At 37.0% G+C, this 27,883-nt stretch overlaps 1 protein-coding gene across 1 annotated transcript in view; it reads right to left on the bottom strand.

Moving 5' to 3' along the window:
* LOC136831259 (serine/threonine-protein kinase PLK1-like) overlaps nucleotides 1–16,843 on the bottom strand; it is a 457,722-nt gene extending 440,879 nt beyond the window's left edge. Inside the window, exon 1 of the mRNA XM_067091344.1 lies at nucleotides 16,191–16,843. Within this exon, the coding sequence (XP_066947445.1) occupies nucleotides 16,191–16,598 (408 nt within the window). The 5' untranslated portion in view covers nucleotides 16,599–16,843. The remainder of the gene's footprint in view (nucleotides 1–16,190) is intronic.
* Between the last annotated feature and the right edge of the window lie 11,040 nt (nucleotides 16,844–27,883).

The raw sequence follows: 27,883 nt of genomic DNA, 5'->3' as shown, positions 1-27,883 counted from the left end.
GGAAACTGAGACGAGCTTTCGTGAACGTCCATATATATTATGCTCTCAATATCTAAAAACACTTAAATTAGATGGAAATAAGGAGGTCGATCAGACCAATGAGCACATGATTTTACAGAGTGAAGGAAGTACGGTCTCTGAAGCCTAGGTGTTATTATTATTATTATTATTATTATTATTATTATTATTATTATTAGTAGTAGTAGTAGTAGTAGTAGTAGTAGTAGTAGTAGTAGTAGTAGTAGTAGTAGTAGTAGTAGTAGTAGTAAGATAAACCCTATTCATTTGGAACAAGCCCACAAAAGGGGCCATGACTTGAAATTCAAGCTTCCAAAAAATATGTCGTTCATTAGGAAGAAGAGAAAGAGGAGGTAAAGGGAGTAACATTGACAAAAATAAAAATATTTAAGTACTGTCATGTAATATTGAATACCTGCTACATATCCTAAACATTAACATCTACTAGCCTAAACTCTTGCAGGAATGGTTACAGGAGAGGGAATTAGACTCTAGAATTAGCATTTATAACAGCTCCGATTACATCAACATAATTATATGAATCTATTATACGACAAGAGCTAAACGATTAATATTAAAATGAAATCATTCAGCTAATTAACCATCTAGCTAATATTAATATTAATGAGATCATTTAGCTAATTAACCGCCTAGCTAATATTAACATTAATGAAATTATTTACCTAGTTAACCACCTAGCAAATACTAATATTAGTGAAATCATTTAGCTAATTGACCGTCTACCTAATATTAATGAAATCATTTGGCTAATTGACCGTCTAGCTAATATTAATATTACTGAAATCATTTAGCTAATTAACCACCTAGCTAATATTAATATTAGTGACATCATTTAGCTAATTAACCATCTGGCTAATACTAATATTAATGAAATCATTTAACTAATTGACCATCTAGCTAATATTAATGAAAACATTTAGCTAATGACCGTCCAGCTAATATCAATAAAACCACTTAGCTAATTGACCACCCAGCTATTATTAATATTAATGAAATCATTTAGCTTATTAACCATCTAACTAATATTAATGAAATCATTCTGGTAATTAACCACCTAGCTAACATTAATGAAATCATTTAGCTAATTAACATCTAGCTAATACAGTATTAATACTGAAATCATTTAGCTAATTAACCACCTAGCTAATACTAATATTAATGAAATCATTTAGCTAACTGACCGTCAAGCTAATATTAATATTAATAATGAAATCATTTAGCTAATTAACCACGTAGTTAATATTAATGAAATCATTTAGCTAATTGGCCGTCTAGCTGATATCAATGAAATCATTTAGCCTAACTAACCATCTATCTGACATTATTGAAATCATTTATCTAATTAATCAACTAGCTAATATTATTAATAAAATCATTTAGCTAACTAACCATCTTTCTAACATTATTGAAATCAGTATCTAGATGCATACAATATTGCAGATAAAACCAAACTAAAACTTTATTTATTTATTTTTTAGACGACTAAGGTCTAAAGAAAACAATCGCCTTAAGACGAACTCCCCGAGACAAATTTCCCCCTAAACAAACTTGCTCGCCTGGAAACAGTCTTCCTCAGAAGACTGAATGGAAACAGTCTTCCTCAGAAGACTGAAATCAAATAACCGCGTGACTTAAAGTCTTATTTCGCTGTTGAAAGATAAATAATAACTGCGACTGCATCACAGATCATGCAAGTCGTACAATAATGCGGGGAAAGGTTAGTGAACAAATGGATCTTATGTAAAAAAAAAAAAAAGATGCAAGTGAAGACATGAGATGGTGAAAGCAGTCCTGGGTCGATAGCGTGAGTATTAAGAAGATTTCTTCGATGTGTTAGATACAGGACTGCCGCAGCTGAATAATGAAAGTGTTTTTAAGGATTAAGTTCAAGTGTTCAGGATGCAATTAATACCATGAATAACATAAATGGCTAACCAAACCACAGCTGAATGATTAAAGTGTTTTCAAGGATTAAGATCAAGTGTTCAGGATGCAATTAATACCATGGATGACCTAAATGGCTAACCAAGCCACAGCTGAATGATTAAAGTGTTTTTAAGGACTAAGATCAAGTGTTCAGGAAGCAATAAATGGCATGGATAGCCTCAATGGCTAACCAAGCCACAGCTGAATGATGAAAGTGTTTTTAAGGACTATGACCAGGTGTTCAGGATGCAATAAATGGCATGGATAGCCTCAATGGCTAACCAAGCCGCAGCTGAATGATGAAAGTGTTTTTAAAGATTAAGACCAAGTGTTCAGGATGCAATAAATGGCATGGATAGTCTCAATGGCTAACCAAGCCGCAGCTGAATGATGAAAGTGTTTTTAAAGATTAAGACCAAGTGTTCAGGATGCAATAAATAGCATGGATAGCCTCAATGGCTAACCAAGCCGCAGCTGAATGATGAAAGTGTTTTTAAGGATTAAGATCAAGTGTTCAGGATGCAATAAATGGCATGGATAACCTAAATGGCTAACCAAGCCACAGCTGAATGATGAAAGTGTTTTTAAAGATTAAGACCAAGTGTTCAGGATGCAATAAATGGCATGGATAGCCTCAATGGCTAACCAAGCCGCAGCTGAATGATGAAAGTGTTTTTAAGGATTAAGATCAAGTGTTCAGGATGCAATAAATGGCATGGATAACCTAAATGGCTAACCAAGCCGCAGCTGAATGATGAAAGTGTTTTCAAAGATTAAGATCAAGTGTTGAAGATGCAATTAATACCATGGATAACCTAGACGGCTAACCAAGCCACAGCCGAATGATGAAAGTGTTTTCAAGGATTAAGACCAAGTGTTCAGGATGCAATTAATACCATGGATAACCTAGACGGCTAACCAAGCCACAGCCGAATGATGAAAGTGTTTTCAAGGATTAAGACCAAGTGTTCAGGATGCAATTAATACCATGGATAACCTAGACGGCTAACCAAGCCACAGCCGAATGATGAAAGTGTTTTCAAGGATTAAGACCAAGTGTTCAGGATGCAATTAATACCATGGATAACCTAGACGGCTAACCAAGCCACAGCCGAATGATGAAAGTGTTTTCAAGGATTAAGACCAAGTGTTCAGGATGCAATTAATACCATGGATAACCTAGACGGCTAACCAAGCCACAGCCGAATGATGAAAGTGTTTTCAAGGATTAAGACCAAGTGTTCAGGATGCAATTAATACCATGGATAACCTAAACGGCTAACCAAGCCACAGCTGAATGATGAAAGTGTTTTTAAGGATTAAGATCAAGTGTTTAGGATGCAATCAATAGTACGAATAGCCTCAATGGCTAACCAAATAGAAAAATATCATGAGAGAAAAGGCACATACTTCTTAAGAACGCCGAATTACGACAAATGACAAACAACTTTCTATAAAAATGCTTGAAGTGTTACCAATCAAAGGTTGAGTGGCACTACTGAACTTGTTAAATGGCTTCAAGTCTGTCCCGTATAGACTACATAATTCACTTTGTAAGTAGCATGTTGGTACACGAGGATGATTACATAAAATCATACAAGAGATATTTATACGCCCATGCAATCAACATGCAACATGGATCCAAGCACTAAAAGGAAATTATAATCAATTTCATCCACACACACAAAATCATTTCAACCGAATTAAAAATTACCCACACGAGTCGTCTTAATTAAACCCTACCAATACTACGCCAGAGATTTCTATGTACTACTCTACATATTATTATTATTATTATTATTATTATTATTATTAAAACAGTTTAACCAGACCACTGAACCTATTATCAAGTATAGCGCTCTACTTACTATGTTTCAACTTTCCACCCAGACCTACATCTCAAAATTTTCCAGGTTCCTTTATTATTATTATTGTTCCTTTCTTATTATTATTATTATTATTATTATAAGTTTAACCAGACCACTGAGCCGATTATCAAGTATAGCACCCTACTATTTTTCAACTTTCCACCCAGCCCTACATCTCAAAAACGCTCAAGGAAGCTTCCCCTTCTTTTCTATCGACCGTGTAACAAGCGAAGAGCTCAGCACATCGACCAACACGCCTTCAACATCCACCACCATCCTGTAATAATTTTCTTCAAAAAGGGAAAGTGAGAAAGAATCCTCTGAAGAACAAAATGGCAATGGACGGCCGCACTGCACATCCCGATCCTGACGGAACTAAAGACGTGCTTTCTGGCTGTCCACTTGTCGCTCATCTTCCGTCAAACAATGGTTGCAGTGACATGCTCCGCGGCACCTGGAATGCCTTCCGGCGTGACATCAAGCCTTCAGTCGTGAAACTATCTCGACATGTTCTCTCTTCCTTGCGACGCGTCGGTGATTCGCGCAGTTTTCTTACTATACATATAGCCCAAGAAGACTTTAAGGAAGTGGAACTAAAACACAAAATTTGGCCAAAGGCCACTCGGTGCGGCCCATGAGGTTATTCTGAGCTAAAAGGGGTATTAAGAGTACAAAAGGTTTTAAAAGTGTAACAAGAGGAAAACCTCGCGGTTGAACTGTGGAACAATTGTTAGGAGAGGGTGGAAAGTAAGGAATTAACCCAGTATGAACGGAGGCACAGTAAAAGCAATAAAAGTAGACTTTAACTACTCGGAGTTTTTTCTCCAGTACTTTAGCCATAACAGAGGTCAGTCGAGCAACAAGTAGCGTAATTCCTTACTTCTAACACGCACTGACATCAGATCAGCATCTGGACACTGATCAAACTTTCATAAAATTTCATGAAATCCACCAACAATTTACTGATATATCTTAGCAATAAAATTACGATTCTTATCGCAAGAAAGAGCATCAGGCTTTAGATTTCGACACGTGGTTAACTTTATAATCTAAAAGATAAGTTATTACCATGCTAAACACTGTTCAAAGAAAAGGATTGTAGGAATTTACGTAGAATGGATTAACTGACAAGAAATAAAAAAACTGTTTCGGTACATTTTATGTTTTCCTAATCAGTCAATCGAAGACCAGATTACCTCAAATAAATATAACATGAATATCAGTATCTGAAGTTGGTATCTGCAGTAAAACGAAGTCCTGTTCATACTCCAAGTTTAAGAGTTTCACAAGCCTACGTAAGCTTATAGAAGGATCCACTATAATATGCTTGAATATTAAGTCCACAGAAGGATGGACGAAAGCTATAAGCTTTGTATATATTTTTACAAATGTACATTTCGTCTTGATATAAGCCTTGTGTATATTTTTACAATTATACAATTCGTCTTTATACATAAGTACATTACTGTGGATCCTTCTATACATAATTGAAAAGCAAGATAGGGGGGTTTTATATTTCATATATATATATGTGTGTGTGTGTGCGTGTGTGTGTGTGTGTGTGTGTGTGTGTGTTACACTTCTAGGCTATAGGTCACAGGCTGTAACTGTCTTTAGGATATATGAATAGCCTATATAATAGTTGTTAAAACAACTCATAACGGTCACTTATAAATTAAACAATTGTTTACAAACTGCTGTCACAAGACATTACCGTATCTTCCTTTCTAAATTATTCTAGTTAGGTGAGCCGTGCAGGAACCATTGTCGAATCGTATTCGGGAATGAATAAGTGCGATAGTTCCTTCGGTATTCGATTTAACCAGGATTTAGCATATATTACAAAGCACAGTGATTTACTAAGTCATTGTCCTTCAGCAGTAGGCTATACGGTGAGATACGAGCGGAAAAGGATTAGGAAGGCGACAACTGCTGATAATCGTAATGATAGTGTTGGCTTTCACTGAGAATGACAAAGAGCTTGGCCCGTGAAGAAATCTACCATTATCTGCATGCACTAAGAGTTAACATTTATCCGATTCCTACAGGCTGCTAGTGAGAAGGCCAAGGCTACGGATCTACAGATGGGGCAAACTGTAGAAACCTAAATAATTCTGGCTACTGGGAGACAGAGGGGAAACTATCACAGGTATAAGTGATCCTGTGCTGCTTGTTGTGGCAATGCTGAAACAGCAAGAGCAGTGATTTTGACTCGAACAGCAGAATCGTGACCAACAACTGTCGTTATTTCTGAACGGATTTGGCTTCGTGTAACAGAAAGAGTCTTCTCGTTAGATCGAACGCGGCGAAAAAATTTTATATTTAACGACCAGAAATACGTGCGGGTGCTTCGTTTTAAATAACTTTCAAGAGGTGGTAGATTGATTAAATTACACCAAGTGGCTAAGTTACGAACTTTATGCAATCCAGAATTACCGCAAAGAATTCGCCATGCAGTGGATATTCCAATGAGCACTGCGATGGCCTTGAATGAAATTCTAGATAATATCAGGTCGCACCTTACGGATCCTTGCAAGAAACGCTGCAGCTGACAGATACAAGCTTGTAAAGGTAATAAGAAATTGGTAAAACCTTTGGTGACTGTGTTATTGATCTTAGGTAGTGAGGGTGTTACCTTTAAGATATCAGGCATTTGTGATGATGAAACGAGGCGAATTGTTCAGCAAGAGACCATCTCTGAACCTGGTGGTTATAGTGACAATTCGTCACATTCGAGAATTGGTTGGAAAAGATGACAACCGACTTAGCAAAGGAGACAGCGTTAATGGTAAAAGGACTAAATTCCATGGAATGTCGCGGAGGTGGATTCAATATTCATCTAAACAGTAAATCATCCTGTCCCGCTTAAGGCAAATTACGTTGCAAATGCCGATACCGTGGACTCTGCAGTAGAATCTGTGATAGTTAAAGGCTACTTTTATTGCTTTTACTGTACCTCCGTTCATAGTGGATTAATGTCTTAACCAAATACAGGTGAGTCTGAAAATACAAATATGGAGACCCGACTTTTTAGGAATCCAAGCAAACTACAATTAGCCTAATAGGTTTCGGCCTTAAGAAAAAAAAAAAAACATGATGAAGGATGGAAACTTACTTGTGGAAGTCGATTCTTGGCTTGCGGGGAGACGAAGTACTCAATGATCGAGTTGGAGGCAACGGCAATTGAAACGTGCAAACGCTATTTATCTGGACTCCTACGCGTCTTGATTGTTATATCATAGACTTCTCTTAGCACTTTTTGAGTTGTTATATGACTCAAATATAAAATGTTGAATTGCAGAAGCCTCAAATATAAAATGCTGAATTGCAGAGGACTCAAATATAAAATGATGAATTGCAGGAGACTCAAATATAAAATGTTGAACTGCAGAAGACTCAAATATAAAATGCTGAATTGCAAAAGACTCAAATATAAAATTCTGAATTGCAGAAGACTCAAATATAAAATGATGAATTGCAAACGACTCAAATACAAAATGTTGAACAGCAAAAGGCAAATATAAAATGCTGAACTCTCAAATATAAAAAGTTGAATTGCAGAAGACTCTCACATAAAATGTTGAATTGCAGAATTGGAAGGTAGAAATTCGAAGTCAATTTCAATTTAAAGTCCAACTGAGAGAGGGAAAGGAGCGTGCCACTGCCGATTGTCTTAGTCATGCACCTACTGACGGATGAGAACACGTTAAGGATTGATTTAAAACACCAGCGCGTTATTTTGGTAGTGAGAATTTCTACACTGCATGACAGCTTCTAGAGCAGTGATTTCCAACCTGTGGGGCGCGCCCCCCTGGCGGGGGGGGGGGCTCTCGAAGGGTTGCCAGGTAGGGGCGCAAATGCTTGATGAAAACTATTATGATGGAATTCAGAATATGATTTTATATATATATATATATATATATATATATATATATATATATATATATATTATTGTGACTTATTGACTTACAGTATTTAGGAAGAGGGGGGGCGGAGAATGTGCCATTCAATGAAGGGGGGGAGGGGGGCGAGAATTAGAAAAGGTTGAAAACGACTGTTTTAGAGGATGATGGGAGAATTACTAATCCCATTATCGTAAATTTACGAGAAGCTGCCAGAGCTGATATCGATTATATGAAGCTTCTAGATGCTTTCTGTTAGACCTGAAAATGCATCTAAATTTGCGAAGCTGTTTAAGGCTATCAAACACGAATTAGCAACTGATAATGACCTCGTTCTATATAGACGTGGACTTGCAATTCCAAGATGACAAAGAAAATTGGTGCTATAAAATTTGCATAATCCACTGCCCACCACGGAATAACAGGGACCAAACAGCGATCTCGGATGTGTTTGCATATTTGGCCAGGAATTACAAATGACATAACACAACTAAAAGAAAAATGTGGAGCATATCAACACTGTCTTCCAAGATTAGATAAGGAAACCTTGGAATCAGACCCAAAATACCCATTAACTTTAGGCCTTTTGAAAATCTATCAAATGGTCTTACTGCCTCTTGGTATATACCATTTTTTTTTTCTTCTTGTAGAATATGATTTAAATATATTCGAACTAAAATATTATATTTTAATGCAAGGGCCAAAATTTTCAGTTTATCTCCCGAGTGATATCCGACTGTTTATGACTGGAGATCTGTTCCCTATGGTAGACGTAATGGCTGGCAGCCTATGAGTAATCCACAAAGAATACGTACAGATGGCGGACCGCAATTAAAAGCAGTTGAATTTCACAAATTCTTAAGAGAGAAAAGGCACTGAATGGGGACGAGTTCGTCCCCATTTCCCAAGCAGCAACATACATGCAGAGGTCTTCGTTAAAAAGTACGGACTGTTGGAATATTAGTACTATTAGTATTAACTGATATCATGTATGCCGATTGTTACAGCAATGCATAATGGTTACTGAGCGAAGAAATTGCTGTTTACAACCTACTGTCAAACGACATTACTGTATTTCGTATCTTATTTTCTAAATGATTCTAGTTCGGTGAATAAAACAGAATACAGAACTTGGGCTAGGGGTCAAGCGCTGTGACCTATGAGGTCATTCGGCGATGAAACGGAAATTGACAGGAAACGGTTCGAAAGTGTACAAGTGGAAAACCTCGCAGTTGCACTATACTAAATCAATTGTTATGTGATGGTGGAATGTAAGACGGAATAAAGAGAATATAAGCGGACTTACAGTAAAAGGATTCTAGTTCTTTGAACCGCGATGGTAATAGTCAAATCGCATTCAGGTACAAATAAACGACAGTGTTCTTCATTATTCATTATTTATTGTATAATCCAGCTTGATACATTACAACAAAAGTATACAGGCTATACCGTGTATAAAAAACAAAGAAAGCCACTCGTTCCTATGACCTGCAAAAACTGTTTTCCTAAAACACACATCTGACCTATTAAGATCTTACCCAAAGCCACACAATTTGCTTGATTTCTACTACCAACAGTCAAAATGTCCTGCAACACCATTAAAATTTTAATGAGCTAATGGAAGCACACCTGAACACCCACAAATGAGTAAAATCTAAATCGTATTTTCATAAAACATTAGATCTGTATTTTAAATGCAGCTCCCACAGCTTGAAATGGAACTTTCTCCCAGCACAGTACAACAATCGAAGTACAAGCTATATTTACATACCAGTAACCTTGTCCAAGTTAAGATAACAAAATCAACAAAAAACAACACAGTTCCACTATCTTCTTGATTATTCTTTAAAACTGGGATAATGCAAAAGAATACAGAATTTAAGCCGAAGGCCAAGCGCTGGGACTTATACGGTCATTCAGTGCTGAAACGGAAATTGACAGTAAAAGGTTTGGAAGGCGTAACAGGAGGAAAACCTCGCAGTTGCACTATGAATCAACTGTTAGAAGGTGGAAATAAAAAGTATATCATAGTTTTACCAGACCACTGAGCTGATTAAAGTAAGATGGAAGAAAGAGAATATGGACAAAGATACTGTAAAAGTAACGAAAGGGGTTGCAAGCTAGGGGCCGAAGGAACGCTGCAAAGAATAATGAATGATTATAGCTACTACATCTGGCGTCACAACACTTAGGTTATTACGCTGCATAGAACCTTCAGTTATGCTACAGGAGGACGTGGTAGATATGATTACCAGTGGAAGACATTAAATGAACGAATGATATTACCATTCCAAAGCAACGCATTATGAAGGGAAAATAAAAGCTGCTGCCACAACTTCATGCATAATACAATGCTCATAAACTGGCTAAAAGAATAGTCACACGGTCAAGATAAGGTGCAGCTAAAGTTAAGTATACCTTAGTTTTACCAGACCACTGAGCTGATTAACAGCTCTCCTAGGGCTGGCCCGAAGGATTAGACATTTTTTCGTGGCTAAGAACCAATTGGTTACCTAGCAACGGGACCTACAGCTTACTGTGGAATCCGAACCACATTATAGCGAGAAATGAATTTCTATCACCAGAAATAAATTCCTCTGATTCTTCATTGGCCGGCCGGAGACTCGAACTCGGGCCTAGCGAGTACTAGCCGACAACTCTACCGACTCTCCCAACGAGGAACTAGCAAACACAGCAGAATTGAAAAGGCAGACAAAATTAAAAAAAAACAAAAAAGGAAAATTCGGCAAACCGTGTCGCCAAACTTCACCGAAACAAAAATACTGTCACAGCGACGCATCCCAGCATTCCCAGACTCGGGTTCCCGAATCCCACGGGTAATCAGGGGGAAAGTTAACTTTGAGAAAAAAAAAAAATCAGCAACCGGGAGAAGTAAAGACAAAATCCAAAACAAGATTAGGGCAATCAATCAAGGCCACAAAAATTCGGCTGTGCGGGAATTGCCGTCGGCTTCCCGTTGGGAAGACTGCTGTAACACCAAGAGATTTCTCCAAATCTCGAAAGAATTACAAAAAATAAAAATAAAATACCACAGACGACGCCATTTGCAAAAAGATGCATAGTTCTCAACCCGTAATTTATCAATTATTCAGACATACATACAAACGTATACGGTACTCTCTCTCTCTCTGTCTTTCTCACACACACACACACACACACACACACACATATATATATATATATATATATATATATATATATATATATATATATATATGAATGATACTCTCAATCATTTTAATACATGACATTTTTATACTTTCAAACACTGTGCCGCAAATCACCTATTAATATCCACTTCACTCTAATTGCGGAATAACACGCATCCAAGGACGATTCAGTAAATAGGCTAACTCGTTACAACCTTCAAGAAAGACGTCGATATCAGCTACCTCCTCAATATAGGTAAAGAATGACAGTTTTCAGCTATCCTGTGAAAAAAAAAAACTGATAATGCGCGCACAACACTACTGTTGGTTCAGGCATTGCATGTTATGTTACACTTTAAGGTGTTATTATGTCTTGTTATAACTTTGCATTCGCGAGAATGCCAACGGGGTTCGACATCTTGGTGGGAGGGGAGGGGAGGGGTGGGGAAGGGAGGGAAGAGCGGAGGGGGTAAGAGTAACATAAAACGATCAAACTACAAAAATCATCAGAATGTTAATCGAAGAATTGTTTATGTGGGGAGGGGAGAGGGGAGGGAGTAAGAGTAACATGAAACGATCAAACTACAAAAATCAACAGAATGTTAATCGAAGAATTGTTTAAGCATACTTTTGTTTTCAAATTGACGGCTAAGGACAGATAGCGTGTGGCTCAAGGCTACGACGACAATACCGGACTTGAAAAACAAAATAATAAAAGTACCTGACTCAAAACCCATTTCGTTTTAAATAATCAGGTGTCAATGCAATGCCGAAAATGTCAGCATGCAAATAAAGCTGTTTTATGTTAGAAAAGCCTCAACTTCATGGAATTCTTAAACACTTAATGCGCATCTTATGAACCAATCACTAAACACTTTTACCTTTTACTCTGTAATTATATATACATACACACACACACACACACACACATATATATATATATATATATATATATATATATATATATATATATATATATATATATACACACGTGTACTGTATGTATATCATATATATATACACGTGTGAATTTTTTATCACAACGTGATTTATATACACAGTCATTAAGCTACAAATGTCATTTGATACGCAATTCACGCAACTTCGGGAATATCCCCAATGGGGAATGATCACCGAAAGGGAATCATAAGTGATAAATGGATCTGTACCGCAGGGGATCTCGACCCCTCGACACAGTACTTTACAACGAATCCAGTCGACGGTAACCATCAAGAGGTAGAGGGGTGTGTGAGTGTGTGTGTGAACTTCCCAACCTGCCATTATGTTCAATTCAGGCACAAGTCTGCTCGGAAACCTTTAGTGAAGGAATGCCCAGACAAGTGGTATCAAGAGGCTGGCAAAAGACTGATAAGGTAGGTCAAAGACTTGAAATGGCTTGGGCACGTGATGAGAAAGGATAAAAAAAAAAAAAAAAAAAAAGCAAATATGGAAGTGGCAGGAAGGAGAGACTTTTAAGGCCGAGGAAATCATAGAAAATGGGAATAGTTCATGACCTAGAGTTGACAGTTGACTCATTTCAATTCTAACCATATAAAGTATAATAAGTATGCAGCTACATCCTTAGCAAAAATGGCCTCAAGTCTCCTAATTAATCGTTTAAATATATCAACCATGAACCAGTGCATGACGACGCATGTTGTTTAAAGGTGCAGATTCCATGATACGAAAACACCTCCATGAGAGATTAAAGGTGGTACCGCTACTGCATGTCCAAACCGATAAGCCCACTGCTTTAAGCAAAGACCATACCACAAATTCTTATCTGGGGAATAAACATTTGGCTTAATGGCCAAGTCACACCGCGACGTCAAACCGAATATACGATCTAGCCTTTACCTCTAAGATTAGTAAGTCAGTCTACCTGCGCACTGACGAGTGAAACGCCAAAAACAAAGAGAATTTCAAAGGCGTCACTGTCTCTCGTCTTTACCTTCTAGAATGAACTTCGTTGAGGAATTAACATGAAAACTGCCAGCTACAGTTTTAACACCGGCTCCCCATTATGAGAAAAAAGGAATGCAAGCTTTGATAACTGTACAGATCATGCCAAATGGTCACGAACAAATATAAATATGGTACACAAACACACACACATACTACGGTATATAAATATATAATATATATAGCCTATATATATGTATATTATAACATATATAACATATATATATATATATATATATATATATATATATATATATATAAAAACATTGGGGCACAACTAAATGCACAATTAATACAGGTCGTGATAAAGCTAAAAAAAAAAAAAAAGTTGGGACACCCGTGAGGCTGAGTCGATAGCAGTACCCGGAGCAAAGGAAACTATGAATCGGCGACTGGTCATAGAATAATCAACCACCTTCAAGACAAAATGGATCCTCTAAGTCACGTAAAAAAAAAAAAAAAAAAGAAAACCAATGCGTTAAAAATATTTCCATTATATTCAAAAGAACCAGGAACGATTTACTGTCGTGTCAAAGCGTGTGCGTGATATCACTTCCAGAGCAAGAAAACTCCCAAACAAAACTCACATGACTGAAATTTAACATCACAAGTATCAACCGTAAGTTCTCAAAAGGGTAAGGGGTCTATAATTATTAATTCGTCAAATAACTATGGTCTGAAAATGGTACAAAAATTAAACGCGTACGACAGAGAGAGAGAGAGAGAGAGAGAGAGAGAGAGAGAGAGAGAGAGAGAGAGAAAAGTAGGGAACCAACATTATAAGTCTCTCCCACACTTCAAACTATATAAGGAAGGTCGCCGTGCCGGGTTACTTGGTTGGCCGGAGCGTACCTCATACCTGAAACGTGGGTATGACAAAGCATTCGAACCCAACTCCCTTGTACGAGGAAATACGCGATTGGCCTTACCTTAAAATCATACAAATATCAATAACATATTATGTTTCATCAGCATCAGATCACTGGAACGCAGTTTCACGAACACGATCCAATTATGAGAACTTGTAAAGTTTCAGGTGTGTCCCTTGCGGAATAAATACCATTCTTAAAACCTGACCTTTTCAATAATCAAGCCTCATTTGTTAAACCAAACAGACATTTAAAAGGAACAAAAAAATAAAAAACGTACATTCAAAAATATGGCTACAGCTCGGCTGCACTATTTCGGGTTACCACAACACTCAAAAGATAACACCTTTCCGAAAAATTGGGTTTAATCAGCTACCCCTTTAAGCATAAATATTACTCTCAATGGTACTGCATAGTTTGTCAGACTACATACAACCTACTGTACATAGTAGATTCTTAAGGCGATCATCTCGTCTTGTATACCAGTACGAATAGTCAACTAGTACGATTTAGTAAAAAATACAAGATACCAGCGAGTATTTATTTTATGTGCAGCACATTCCAGACACGATTTGTTCCATTCGGCGGATTCAATCCCTTTTCAGTAGTGTAATTTGGTGTCATAACAGTTTGAAGATACTTTGTTTCTTAATTAATCTACCTCAAGTTTTGACATCTGTCTACTCTGTTGCATCTTGACTCCTTTAAGCTAAATTTGTTCACGTTCTTACGTATAAGGTATTTATACATTTGGTGGTGTATTTCTGTAGGAGGTCATTTGCATTCATCAGTCTATCACTCTTTAGTGACATATATGCGTTAAGATATTTTATATTTTTGCTTTAAAGGGTAGCTAACACTGTTCAAATCTGAATGTCTGCCCTGTGATGATTTGTAAATTACAATAACAGGGAGGATTTCTTCCGTAAAATGACTTGAGCGCGTAAAAATTTCCGATCACTAAGAAAACGCGACTTCGTAGTAGTTATGAATCATCGGCCTATTAACTGACTGGGGGGAACAACCCAAGCCTTGAAGTCATCGGAATCCCTCTCACTGACTAATATGTCAAGATATGACTAACACCTGCACTTTACATTGTCAATGAACTCCAAAATTTAGTCTAGGCCTAAATGTATGGAGAAGGGGGATTAAATCATTTGTGATAGCGTCTGTGATTATGAATCATGATATCCGTGTATTGTACTGTCTTGTTTCTACATTGTTTACCTCTGTAAAGAGCCCAGAGCTGAAACATGGAACAAAATGACTCAGAGTTGATATATGGGACACTAATCACCGTTATTCAAGAAAGAGCATCGGTACTTGCATTAAATATGCCACGTCTGCCGAGGTTTCCTTAAATTGATATTAATAAGAAAACGTGAAATGACAAAGAAATTACTATGAAAGAATGGCCTTTATGCTTGATATATGGGACACTAATCACAATTTATTCAAGAAAGAGCATCGGTATAAATGAAAGCAGTCACGTCTGCCAAGGCTATCCTAACATTGATTTTAATAAAAAACAAAACATGTGAAACGACAAACAAAGAAATTACTGTGAAAGAATGGCCCTTTTGCCGAGATGCATTACCGATCATGGGTAAACAACAAAATTTCCAATGGAAGTCACTAGCTGTCATATGACGATGATGGTTCAAACTCTCATAATGAATAAGGGCATCGACACTGTGGAAACCAGTTAGACTAACCACCCTGAAACAGTTACATCAGATATAAGCTACATAAAAAAAAGACACACGAACTTAGGCCTAATTAAAAATATTTCCAAGATTTGTCAAGAATGAAGAGAAAAAAGCTCGGACTAATAGCTCACTAATTAGATTAACATAACGCTACCTCTCGCATTTTAACGGAGTTACGAACATCCAAATCTCGCCCTTACAGACAATTAAGCTGAGCTATAAAACAGTTAGTCCGGTAACTAGTAGGGAACCCTCCCACAGTAAATAATAAGCCCTTCATGAAAGTGAATACATATGAGAGCGAGAGTGATGGCCTACCACACGCCAGTAATCCTGTAGACAGTTTAACAAATGCAACCGGGAAGTTAACTTTCAACCTGTTTACGAGAAACAACAGCTGTTCATTAAGTGCCAGCCTATAGGACAGGAAGTATGCGAGTGTACATAGGATATAAAATGCAGGATTGACCTGCCTAAGTTAGGGCCAACTTCAAGTGAACGAGAGAAGTTGAACTTGCCTACTGAAGGCACGTGGCTTAGGACAACATCATATAAAGGTAAGAAAAATCGATGACTGCTTTTACGACGACGGTAGTAAGAGTGGCTGGAGTAAAGGGGTTACAAAAGCGTGCGTGCGACACCAGGAGGAGAACTGTGAACGTCGTAAGGCGTGTGTGTGAAGAAGCGAGGAGGAGGAGGACGAGGAGGAGGTGGAGGAGGAGGAGGAGGGCAGTGAACTCACCTTGCCAAGGAACCTTCCTTTCATGTAGGTGGTCCGGGTTGAGTGGTCCACGATGAATTTCGGGACGTCGCACTCTTCGTTGTTGTTATTACTATTCCCTTTACTTCCCACCATGTTGTTGTTGTTGTTGTTATTATTGTTGTTGTTGCTGTGAATGGGGGCAGGGGTATGTACGGGGGTATCGCGAAGTCCTGCAACACCTGAGTCCATGGAGGTGTTAGTCGGGGGTTCCTTCGGGCCGAGATTAAAGGTGGTGTTAGTAGTAGTGACTGGTAAAACAGTGGTTGCCGGTTGGATCCAAGGGTCGTGGTGACCTGCTGACCAACCACTGTGACCCAACTTGGTCACAACTTTACTAGTCTTCATCATCCCACCGCAAGCCACGATCACGACCTCTCCAGCATTCATATCTCTTCCTCGGCTACTGACCAACACCAATATCTCTTAATTTACTGGGCATAGACGCTGCACAAGACGTCCGTTCACTATAACACCATAATCACAGCAGCAAAATGTATACTCAACTCATACATCCACTACGCCGACTGTTGGGGACAGTTGTTGTTCTTCTACCCAGCGGTGGGCAGAGGGCAGTCACACGAGAACGGAGCGACACATCTTCCTCTCACACGCGACAACGCACGACTGACTACAGCAGCAGCAGCACCCCAGCCTTTTTCCATGCTGTTGCCGGGAACGTTATCGTGCACCCGGCATCCGTCAACTATTTACATTTTACACATTAAACCGCAGCTGCTGCTGTCCTCGTCAGACATCATTTTTGTCTGACAGCGTATCGATACGATTTAGTGCTGGTCGTATGTTTACGTATACGTACTACATGAGTAGTACTGTTATGACATAATGGTGAAAAATACTTACTGGTGTTTATCCTTGTGACGTCACAAAGCATTGGCTGGTCTATCAGAGGCTGTCTTTTTTGTTAACTGTTTTCCCTTTTTAATGTAAAAGCTGAGAAACTACTTCGGCCACCTTTCTTGAGCTCTTTTTTTTCCAGGGGTCATGCGCACAGAGTCTGCGTATCTTCGTAATAAATTAATTTAGCACCAATTACGTGCTTTCATCTGTTTACTAAAAGCAGTAATGGTTGTAGATATATTAGGTTCAAAGGATGTAGAAAATTTTCGGTCTATATTGTTCACAGGTTTGTTTTTACGGGTGTTTTAGTTATCAATATTATAGCAATCAAAGTAATGTCATTACCTCGTCATTTTTCCTCTTGCATGAGAGCCAACACGTAAGAAAACAAAAGCACGAATAAGAAAAGCATTCGTATATAAATGCAGTTTTTAAAATTTAAGCAAAACCGGTACATTCTGTTCGAAACTACAGATGAATCCATTGTCCTTGCCACTTCAGGGCCAGATGATTGATTGATCGATGATTTAAACTTGTTCGTGGTGCTAGGTTTCTGTTTCCTGATATTAGCAGTTATGACTTGGACCATCGACGGATGGTCTCTTGTTTGTCAATTTTCATAAGATGTATTTTAACAAATCTTTCACATTAGAATTGATCCCTGATCCCCTTATCCTGCCGAGAGTATGCAGATTCGCTGGACAGCAGCAGTAAATTGGCCTCTGTCGAACTTCTCAGTGGAACAGCTTCCCAGAGGATATCGTGCAACTAGAACTTCAGAATTCAAGCGAAGATGCAATGCGTTACTACCCTAGTACGATTCTCCTTGTATTTCAATAATTTATTTACCTTAATATGGATGCCTTCTGCAATTCGCCGAACATATGAGTGAGAACCAATAAAAATAAATTTAGTTTTCGTTGCATTTATTTAAGACCATTTGACATGAAATATTTCATTATTCTATCCATATTATTTCGTCCTTTTGCGTTAAGGCCTCGATACTGTTCATATCGCCAGAAAAAAAATTAAGTATACCTTAGTTTAACCAGACCACTGACCTGATTAACAGCTCTCCTAGGGCTGGCCCGAAGGATTAGACTTATTTTACGTGGCTAAGAACCAATTGGTTACCTAGCAACGGGACCTACAGCTTATTGTGGAATCCGAACCACATTATAGCGAGAAATGAATTTCTATCACCAGAAATAAATTCCTCTAATTCTTCATTGGCCGGCCGGAGACTCGAACACGGGTCTAGCAGAGTGCTAGCCGAGAGCTCTGCCGACTCTCCCAACGAGGAACTTCATATCGCCAGAGTGGACATACTGAGCATCATCGTCAAACTGAAAAAGTGCCCTCAAATGTTACCAGATAGGCTATACATCATTTACGAAAATACTGAATAGTGTTGGACCCAACACTGAGCCTTGTGGCACATCAGAGTTCACATTCTGTTTTGATGAAATATGCCCATTCACTTTGATAATCATCAAACCAAAATTTATTGATGTTCAAGTTACCCATTTTATCCAACAATATGAAATGAGAGACGCTATCAAAACCTATTAATAAGTCACACAGTGTTATTAAGGAAATTTTATTTTTACCAATAGCTGTATAGAGTAGGTCCATAATTTGGCGGAAAGCTGTTTCAGCAAATGAATGTCTTCTGAATCCATGTTGAGTATTTGAAAGAAAGTTGTTTTCACGAAGACATTCACACGTTTGGTTTGCAACGATTTTTCCCTAAGACCTGTAACAAAAACAGGCAATAACGAGATCGAGCGGTAGTTACTTGGATCCTCAGAGCCACCTTGCTTGAAAAAGGGGTAAAAGCGTGCTTGCATTCATTTGGGAATACCCTGTAACAATGGACGTATTTATTATCACTTAAATATAAAGCTAGAACTTGTAGTGAGTCTTTTAAGAATCGAACCGATATGCCATCGTGCCCATAAGAATTTTATTCATTTATTTATTTATTTTATTTTGTTTATTTATTTATTTTTTGTTTTTTGTTTTTAGCGTCACAACTGTATTGATCACAGCTTCAACACTTACCTTATGAGGTCTAAAACGAGGAATATTTGTCAATGACCCAGCTGTTTGCGCTAATTATTTTGTCTACGATATATATTTTCACAGTTTTTCTCATTTTGAAAATCTTCGGTCGTCGAATCAACCTCTTTTCTTCTTGAGATCTTGTTTTTATTTTTTTTCTTCGTCCCGTTAGCATTATCGCTCCCGATCTAATGGTTGCCTTCTCATATTTGGGTTTTTTTTTTTTTTTTTTGCTTCATACCCTGACAAGGGGAATTCCTTTTGATCGCTGACGTTACTTTCACATCTCCTCAAAGATATATATCTTCTATCTTTCCCCACTTTCTTTCGATGCGCTATCTGATATCTTTGTCATTGTTAGTTTATAGTGAATGAAGAGGTTCCCCAACCTTCTACTTTACCTGCTTGATAAGTATCCTATTATTATTATTATTATTATTATTATTATTATTATTATTATTATTATTATTATTATTATTATTTATTTATTTATTTATTTATTTATTTATTTTATTTCATTATTTTTTTTCTATCACAGTCATCCTGTTCGACTGGGTGGTTTTTATAATGTTGGGTTCCGGGTTGCATCCTGCCTCCTTAGGAGTCCATCACTTTTCTCACTATGTGCGCTGTTTCTAGTAGCACACTCCTCTGCATGAGTCCTGGAGCTACATCGGCATCTGGTTTTTCCAGATTCCTCTTCAGGGACGTGACGTTGATTAACAAAATCAAGAAGAAAGTATCACTCATTGATGTCGCAATACCATGGGACACCAGAGTAGATGAGAAAGAAAGGGAAAAAAATTGACAAGTATGAAGACTTGAAAATCGAAATAAGATGGATATGGAATATGCCAGTGAATTATTATTATTATTATTATTATTATTATTATTATTATTATTATTATTATTATTATTATTATTATTCAGGAGATGAACCTTATTTATGCGGAACGAGCCCACCAAAGGGGCCATTGACTTGAATTCAAGCTTCCAAAGAATATTATGGCATTCATTAGGAAGAAGTAACAGGAGATAAAGGAAAATACAGAAAGAAGAGACCTCACTTATTAAAAAAAAAGAAAAAAGAAATTAATAAACTGATAAATAGATAAAAAAAATGTATTAAAATGCGCGGAGAATAGTATTAGGGTAGTAATGCATTGCATCTTCGCTTGAACTTTTGAAGAAGTTCCAATTGCACGACATCCTCAGCAGGGAGACTGTTCCACAGTCCAACGGTGTGAGGAATAAAGGACCTCTGGAACTATGGAGAAGTTCGACAGCAAGGCAAAACATTTTACTGCAAATTGGTGCTTCTGCTAATCGGCGAATCTGGTCGCTCTCAGTCAGGAAAAAGGGGATCAGGTGAACCGGTTATCGTACCCGAGCTGCACAATTGACTGATTGTTTCTTTTCTAATGGCGCTCATCGTCAAGGTTTTCTTTTTCCTGCTGTTTTCTTTCTCTCTTCTTTTTCTGAATTTAATCTTTCCTCCTCTCTTGAGAGGTGGGTCGCTCGTTTCTTCGGGACTGGGGCGCCTCCCTTTTCAGAATTAGTTTAGAGGGATTTTTTAATTTATTTATATTAATTAATTAATAGATTGATTGATTAATTCATTCATTCATTCATTCATTCATTTATTTATTTATTTATTAATGAATGAATGAATGGATGAATTTATTTATTTGTTTGTTTACTTACTTCCTTACATATTGACTAAGTAATTAATTATTTTTTCTTTATTAGTTTTATTTGTTTATTTATTTCTCTATTAATTTTATTATTCATTTATTTATTTATTTATCTATCTATCTATCTATCTATCTATCTATCTATCTATCTATCTATCTATCTATCTATCTATCTATATATATATATATATATATATATATATATATATATATATATATATATATATATCAATCTATCTATCTATCTATCTATCTATCTATCTATCTGCAGTTATTTTCTGCACGCCTGGTTTAGATAAAGCTGATCGGTTGCTTATCTCTAGACAGACTTCATAAAAAGCAATTATAGTAACTGCGTTCCTTGCCCTTTGTAGCTATAATACAACTCCTAATGACAAAAATAATTAAATTTCCTGCTGTAGGAAGAAGACTGAGGTGCTAAAAAGCACCGCCATAATATATTTTTTTTCGCGCGAAACGTCTAAAGCAAACGGTCCATTCTTCTGTTTACATAACATCATTACTGCGTTCATTCTAACCGTTCTTCTTCTTCTTCTTTTTAAGCAAGCGCTCCTTCTGTTTATGTACCTCCATTACAGCTTTAATTGTGACCCTCCTTAATTCTGCCGTTCTTCTTTCTGCCGTCTACCGTCCTTCTTTCTACCGTCCTTCTTTCTACCGTCTACCGTCCTTCTTCGTTCCGTTCTTTCTACCGCTCTTCTTTCTGCCGTCCTTCTTTCCACCGTCTACCGTCCTTCTTTCTACCGTTCTTCCTTCTACCGTTCTTCTTTTTGCCGTCCTTCTTTCTACCGTCTACCGTCCTTCTTTCTGCTGTCTATCGTCCTTCTTTCTGCCGTCCTTCCTTCTACCGTCTATTGTCCTCCTTTCTACCGTTCTTCTTTCCACCGTCTACCGTTCTTCTTTCTACCGTTCTTCTTTCTGCAGTTCTACTTTTTACCGTCCTTCTTTCTACCGCCCTTCTTATTCTTCTTTCTCTCTGTCACACGTAGTTCCATGGAAAGTGTTGGGATGTTAGGAATAAGAAAATTGGTAAGCAGGTTGAAAAAAAGTCTCTCCTCTCTCTCTCTCTCTCTCTCTCTCTCTCTCTCTCTCTCTCATACGTAAGAACGCAGAGGATTTTATATACCCAGGCCATAATCCAAGCGTCATAGACTTTTCACTTTTAAATAAAACACTTTTAAATACAGCAATCGAGTTTTCTGTACAGCGTATAATCAAGGCCGCCGAAAATAGATCTATCTTTCTGTGGTCTCGGTATAATGCTGTATGAGCCGCGGCCTATGAAACTTTAACCACGGGCCGGTGGTGGCCTGTCCTATATCGTTGCCAGAAGCACGATTATGGTTAACTTTACCCTTGAATAAAATAAAAACTACTGAAGCTAGAGGGCTGCAATTTGGTATGTTCGATGATTGGAGGGTGGATGAGCAACATATCAATTTGCAGCCCTCTAGCCTCAGTAGTTTTTAAGATCTGAGGGCGGACAGAAAAAGTGCGGACGGACGGACAAAGCCGGCACAATAGTTTTCTTTTACAGAAAACTAGAAAGGGATCATAGTATTAAATTCCTTCTACACCGGGTCTGATGTTTGGTGATACCCCGCATTTTGGGGCTTTTCATACAACGAAATAAAACTGCAATGTTTTGCTGAATAAACATTTTTTTTTTTTTTAGATTTTTGACAAAACTGTGGCTTTTCATTATTGCTCGTGGTTTTAGTCATGAATGACAGGGAATTAAAACCGATGAAACGTTTGTCGTATTTGTATTTAAATCCTGCTTGTCATCTGTTTGAGAGAGAGAGAGAGAGAGAGAGAGAGAGAGAGAGAGAGAGAGAGAGAGAGAGAGAGAGCGATGTAGCTATACAATATTTTTAATTTCTGACTGTGAAATGCTAAAAACGCATTCCCGATAGATAAATATATCACAAGTATATTTTCTTTTATGAATCCTAACAGTTTGACAAAGGGGGTTTAGGCGAATAAATCCGAGGGATACTTCAGTTACAAATCCTGAGATGTTTCATTATTCATTAAAGAGATGATTTAGGTAAACAAATCAGCACAGGGAAACAATCCTTCATAAATCCCGAGAGCTTGGCGAAGAGATGATGAGGTTAAAGAAATCGGAGGGAAATATTCCTTTACAATTCTGAGAGTTTAGTAAAGAAATGATTTCGGTAAACAAATCAGGTGGAAAAATTCCATTTTAAATCTTGAGAGCTTGGTGAAGACACGATTTATGAATAAATCATAAGGATTCATTCCTTTATACATCCTGAGTGCTTAGTGATGAGATGATTTGGGCAAATAAATCAGACAAAAATATCCCTTTACAATTCCTGCAGAGGATTGATGGCCATTACTGGTGTTGATTACTGCCGTAACTAGAATGACCATAAGAAATTCCGTGATTCAGTTTTGCAATATTTCGTAAGTACTACACGGTCTTATCAGTCTTCATAATCTCTTTGCACTAATACGCAATCTTTTAATCTAACTTCCTAACCGCTTACTGTCACGGCATGCCGTTTTCTTTGCTCTAATACCATCGCATAGAAAATGGAGATGACGTTTGCGAAGACATTCTAAGAACGAGAGATGAATATTGCACTTCATATTTAGGAAACTGGGAAAAATAATGTGGGGACCAAAGTCGAGAAAGTCTACGGGAAACACAATCCATTTTTAGGCGAGGGCATTGTACAGTAGTCTTTGATCGTTAATTACTTAATGAAGTTATCCGTAATATTCTAAATTGGAATGCTATCAAAACTTCTTTACGATAGACAGGACGTATCAGATGCCGATGCATAATATAAAAGCAACAAAGGTGTTTCTGTTTGGCCTCTCGTTTCAGCAGAATTATTATGTGATGTTCAGATCTTGACGGGAAGTAAAACCAGTCATGGAATAATAGTAATTATGAAATCAAGGCATCTTAAATGTCAGGTATTCTGACAATTTGTACACCGTTCAGAGATCGACCATACTGCTCGTCAATATCTGAGAAGCGAAAACCAATTATTTCAGGGTAAATTTTGAATCTTTTGTAAAAAAAACAAATAAAAAATAAAAACACTGAATTTGAAATTACTGATTTGAGAATATTAGAAGAAGAACGGTAAGGAGGCATATCCAGACATCGAATTGACTCTTAAGGAAGATTTAAAAAGGCTATACATTTCGAACCTGGTCGAGATTCCACCAAAAGCAATCTTAGCCTTCAGAAAGGTTGACCTTGGCCGTGATGCAGGTCAACTGGATTAAAGTGACCTAACGCAGCTAATGTTCTGAAAATGACCCAGGATGACACGAGTTCTAGATTTATGCGCTGCTGAATAAGGAAGGAATTTGAAATCAAGTAATAACTCTTGATTTATACGAGTTTAAATCTGAATCAGAATCGGGATACGATTGTTCGGAATTGGAGTCTCATTTTCTTCCTACCTTTTCTCTCTCTTGGTCTTTGCTCAGACATGTAGACACACTCGCGCACACACAGACAAACACACACACACACACACACGCATACATACATACACACATACATACATACATACATACATACATATACACGTATAGTCACAAGTAACCCATTAGATTGTTTTACGCTTAATATTTAAAATTGCAACAATTTCATGAGTAAAATTGTCATACACACACACACAAATATATGTGTCTATATACATACACACATATTATATATATATATATATATATATATATATATATATATATATATATATATATATATATATATATATATATATATATATAAAAACAGCATTTTCTCTGCCAGTAATTCAGCTGTTCATTTCTCTCCGAGTTCATTAGCAGAACTTCAGAAACTTCCGATAGAACTTTCATCGAAAGTGGCCGAAAAGAAAAAAAAAAAACTTTTTTTGATGAGGAGGGAAACATCCAGCAAGTTACGAAAAGGGAAATTGGGAGATTTGGAAAAGTTAAAAGAAATATGAGAGTTTCGCATCCTGAAATAATCCCTCAGGTCTAGACTTTACTCTGCATCTCTCTGCATCCACGGTGTTGGTCTATTTCTTTTACTGAGCTTCTTTAATTTGTCATTTCGTAATTATTCATGCATGCGTTGATAATCACATAAGCACACACACACAAATATATATATATATATATATATATATATATATATATATATATATATATATATATATATATATATATATATATATATATATATATATATATATATATATATATATATATATATATATATATATATATATATATATATATTAACTTTATCACATACACAATTGCTCTGTGCATTAGTAGAATTACTAAAAAGGACCTCATTCAAACTGGATGGTACGGATACTTGATAATGAGGACTGTTTGTCCAAGAAAGCTTGTAACTTAACTTTTTCTGAATAAAATGCTCCATTAGTTACCATCCAGTTTGAATGAGGTCCTTTTAGTAATTCTACACACACACACACACACACACACACACACACACACACACATATATATATATATATATATATATATATATATATATATATATATATATATATATATATATATATATATGTGTGTGTGTGTGTGTGTGTGTGTGTGTGTGTGTGTGTGTGTGTAAAGTGTATATGTGGGCATAAAACCAATTTAGCTATTCACGAATGAATTAGATGCAAAGTTAATGTCGACTGGGTAGTGTCAATTATTTTTTAAGTAAATGATATTTGCAGAGGTTTCTTTTCTAATGTGTTAAGTGAGTCATTCCATAGCATTGTACACAATACATTAGCAGCTATCCGGCAAAATGTTTGTAAGAATATTTTGTTTGTCCAGAAGACTAAGCAGCAATGGGTGTATGCCTTTTGGCTTGTATTAACTATTATTATTATTATTATTATTATTATTATTATTATTATTATTATTATTATTATTATTATTATTCAGAAGATGAACCCTATTCATATGGAACAAGCCCACCGAAGGGGCCAGTGACTTGAAATTCAAGCTTCCAAAGAATATTTTGGTGTTCATTCGAAAGAATTAACAGAAGGTAAAGGGAAATACAGAAATAGGAGGTCAGTCAATAGAAAAACAGACAAAATAACAAATAAATAAATAGATAAAAATGTAAGTAAACTATTAAAATACAAGGAGAATTGTATTGGCTTGAACTCCTGAAGTTCCAACGTACGAAGCATTAGAATGCTTGAGCAATGTTCTCAAATATTGCAACCGATCCTTTCTACTCCTACTGAGTGGCCTATCTGTAATTTTCTCACGGTTGAGAATTTCGGCAGGAAACGTTATGTGGCCCGGGTCATGCTATATGCGCTACACGTGTGCTGACACTTGTGTGGAATTAATGGCACCGGAGCTCGTACACCTGCTTCCTGGTTCCAATTTCCTCTTTCTGATACTTTGTCTGCTAAATTTTTACCCTAGTTTCCATCAGTTCATGAGAAATCTAGATGTTAGGGACTAGTACTGTAGATGCATTTTAGAACTAGAGTCTTATTTAAGTTTTCTGTAAAAGAAAACTATTGTGCCAGCTTTGTCTGTCCGGCCGCACTTTTTCTGTCCACCCTAGGATCTTATAAACTACGGAGGCTAGAGGGCTGCAAATTGGTATGTTGATCATCCACCCTCCAGTCATCAAACGTACCAAATTACAACCCTCTAGCCTGAATATTTTTTATTTTATTTAAAGCTAAAGTTAGCCGTGATCATGCGTCTGGCACCGTCGAGCCCAATTCCGGAGGCGTCGCCGACTCACCTTCCCTTGATCGCATCTGGGGAGCAACTGAGCGCTCCCCGGTCGTAGCTGAGAGTTTCATACTGCAGCACATCGAGATTTTCATACAGCATTATACGCTGTAGAGAAAACTCGATGGCGCCGAAGAAACGTCTTTTGATTTCTCTTAGAGAGCATTACCATTTCATGAGGATATTTCGGTTAATTTTAGCACCCAGCGAATGTCATAAATCTCTTCGTTGAATCTTAGCCGTTTTGAGCCAAGCTCAGAATGTGTAATATGTACTTAATATGTAAAGTCAAATGATAAAGTCTGAATAGGAATCGAGTACAAGATACCATTTTGCAGTTCTTGAAAGTTCAGTTCCCATCTCAAGGGGTAGATGAGACCAGATCCATTAGGAAATACCACACACACACGCATGTATACATACACTCACACATTTACAGAAAACTAAAAAATGCTTCACCACTGTCATTATATTTGCCTTTCGGGACGAAACGAGACTAAATCCTAATCCACCCTTTCCTAATATCGCAGGAGACCTCCTCCAACCCACTTGCCGTAGAAATCTAGCGAGTGGGAATGAAATAACATTTTTTTTTCTTTTTGAGGAATTAGATCGAATGAGGGTGATGGATCAAGCGCACTTCATATGTAATCATTCGTTTTCAGCTGAGAGTTATACGAAATTTATGGAAATTTATTCAGATCGGGGTGACGGTGCAGCCGGGCGTAAGCTTACTTTTTATTGAGAAAAAGTAATAAACCTACTATAGGCGTCCTACTCACATATACACACACACACACACGCAACACACAATTATACATACGTACATCTCATACATACAAATCTGATATATACTGTATATATATATATATATATATATATATATATATATATATATATATATGTATGTATGTATGTATGTATGTATATATATATATATATATATATATATATATATATATATATATATATATATATATATATATGTGTGTGTGTGTGTGTGTGTGTGTGTGTGTGTGTGTGTGTGTGTGGAAAATGGAGGAAGATGTCTCGAGAGACACAACCAGATCTCAGTGTTTGATGTCGCTGCATTTTGAACCAAATGATACTAGATGGAAATATCATTGTGCTTAGGTCTGTGGCATATAATTGCGCCACGAATTATTTTTTGTGACGCTCTAATTCTCCCGAAACTTAATATCTCACCTGCAAACTGTGACCGAATACATTCGAGGTTCTAAGCACACATGTGCGCGTGAGCACGCCTGTCCGCAC

This window comes from Macrobrachium rosenbergii, chromosome 4 (genome assembly GCF_040412425.1).
Source record: "Macrobrachium rosenbergii isolate ZJJX-2024 chromosome 4, ASM4041242v1, whole genome shotgun sequence".
Taxonomy (NCBI): Eukaryota; Metazoa; Arthropoda; class Malacostraca; order Decapoda; family Palaemonidae; genus Macrobrachium; species Macrobrachium rosenbergii.
The sequence above is the reverse complement of the archived record's forward strand: the minus strand, read 5'-3'. Positions and strand labels throughout refer to the sequence as shown.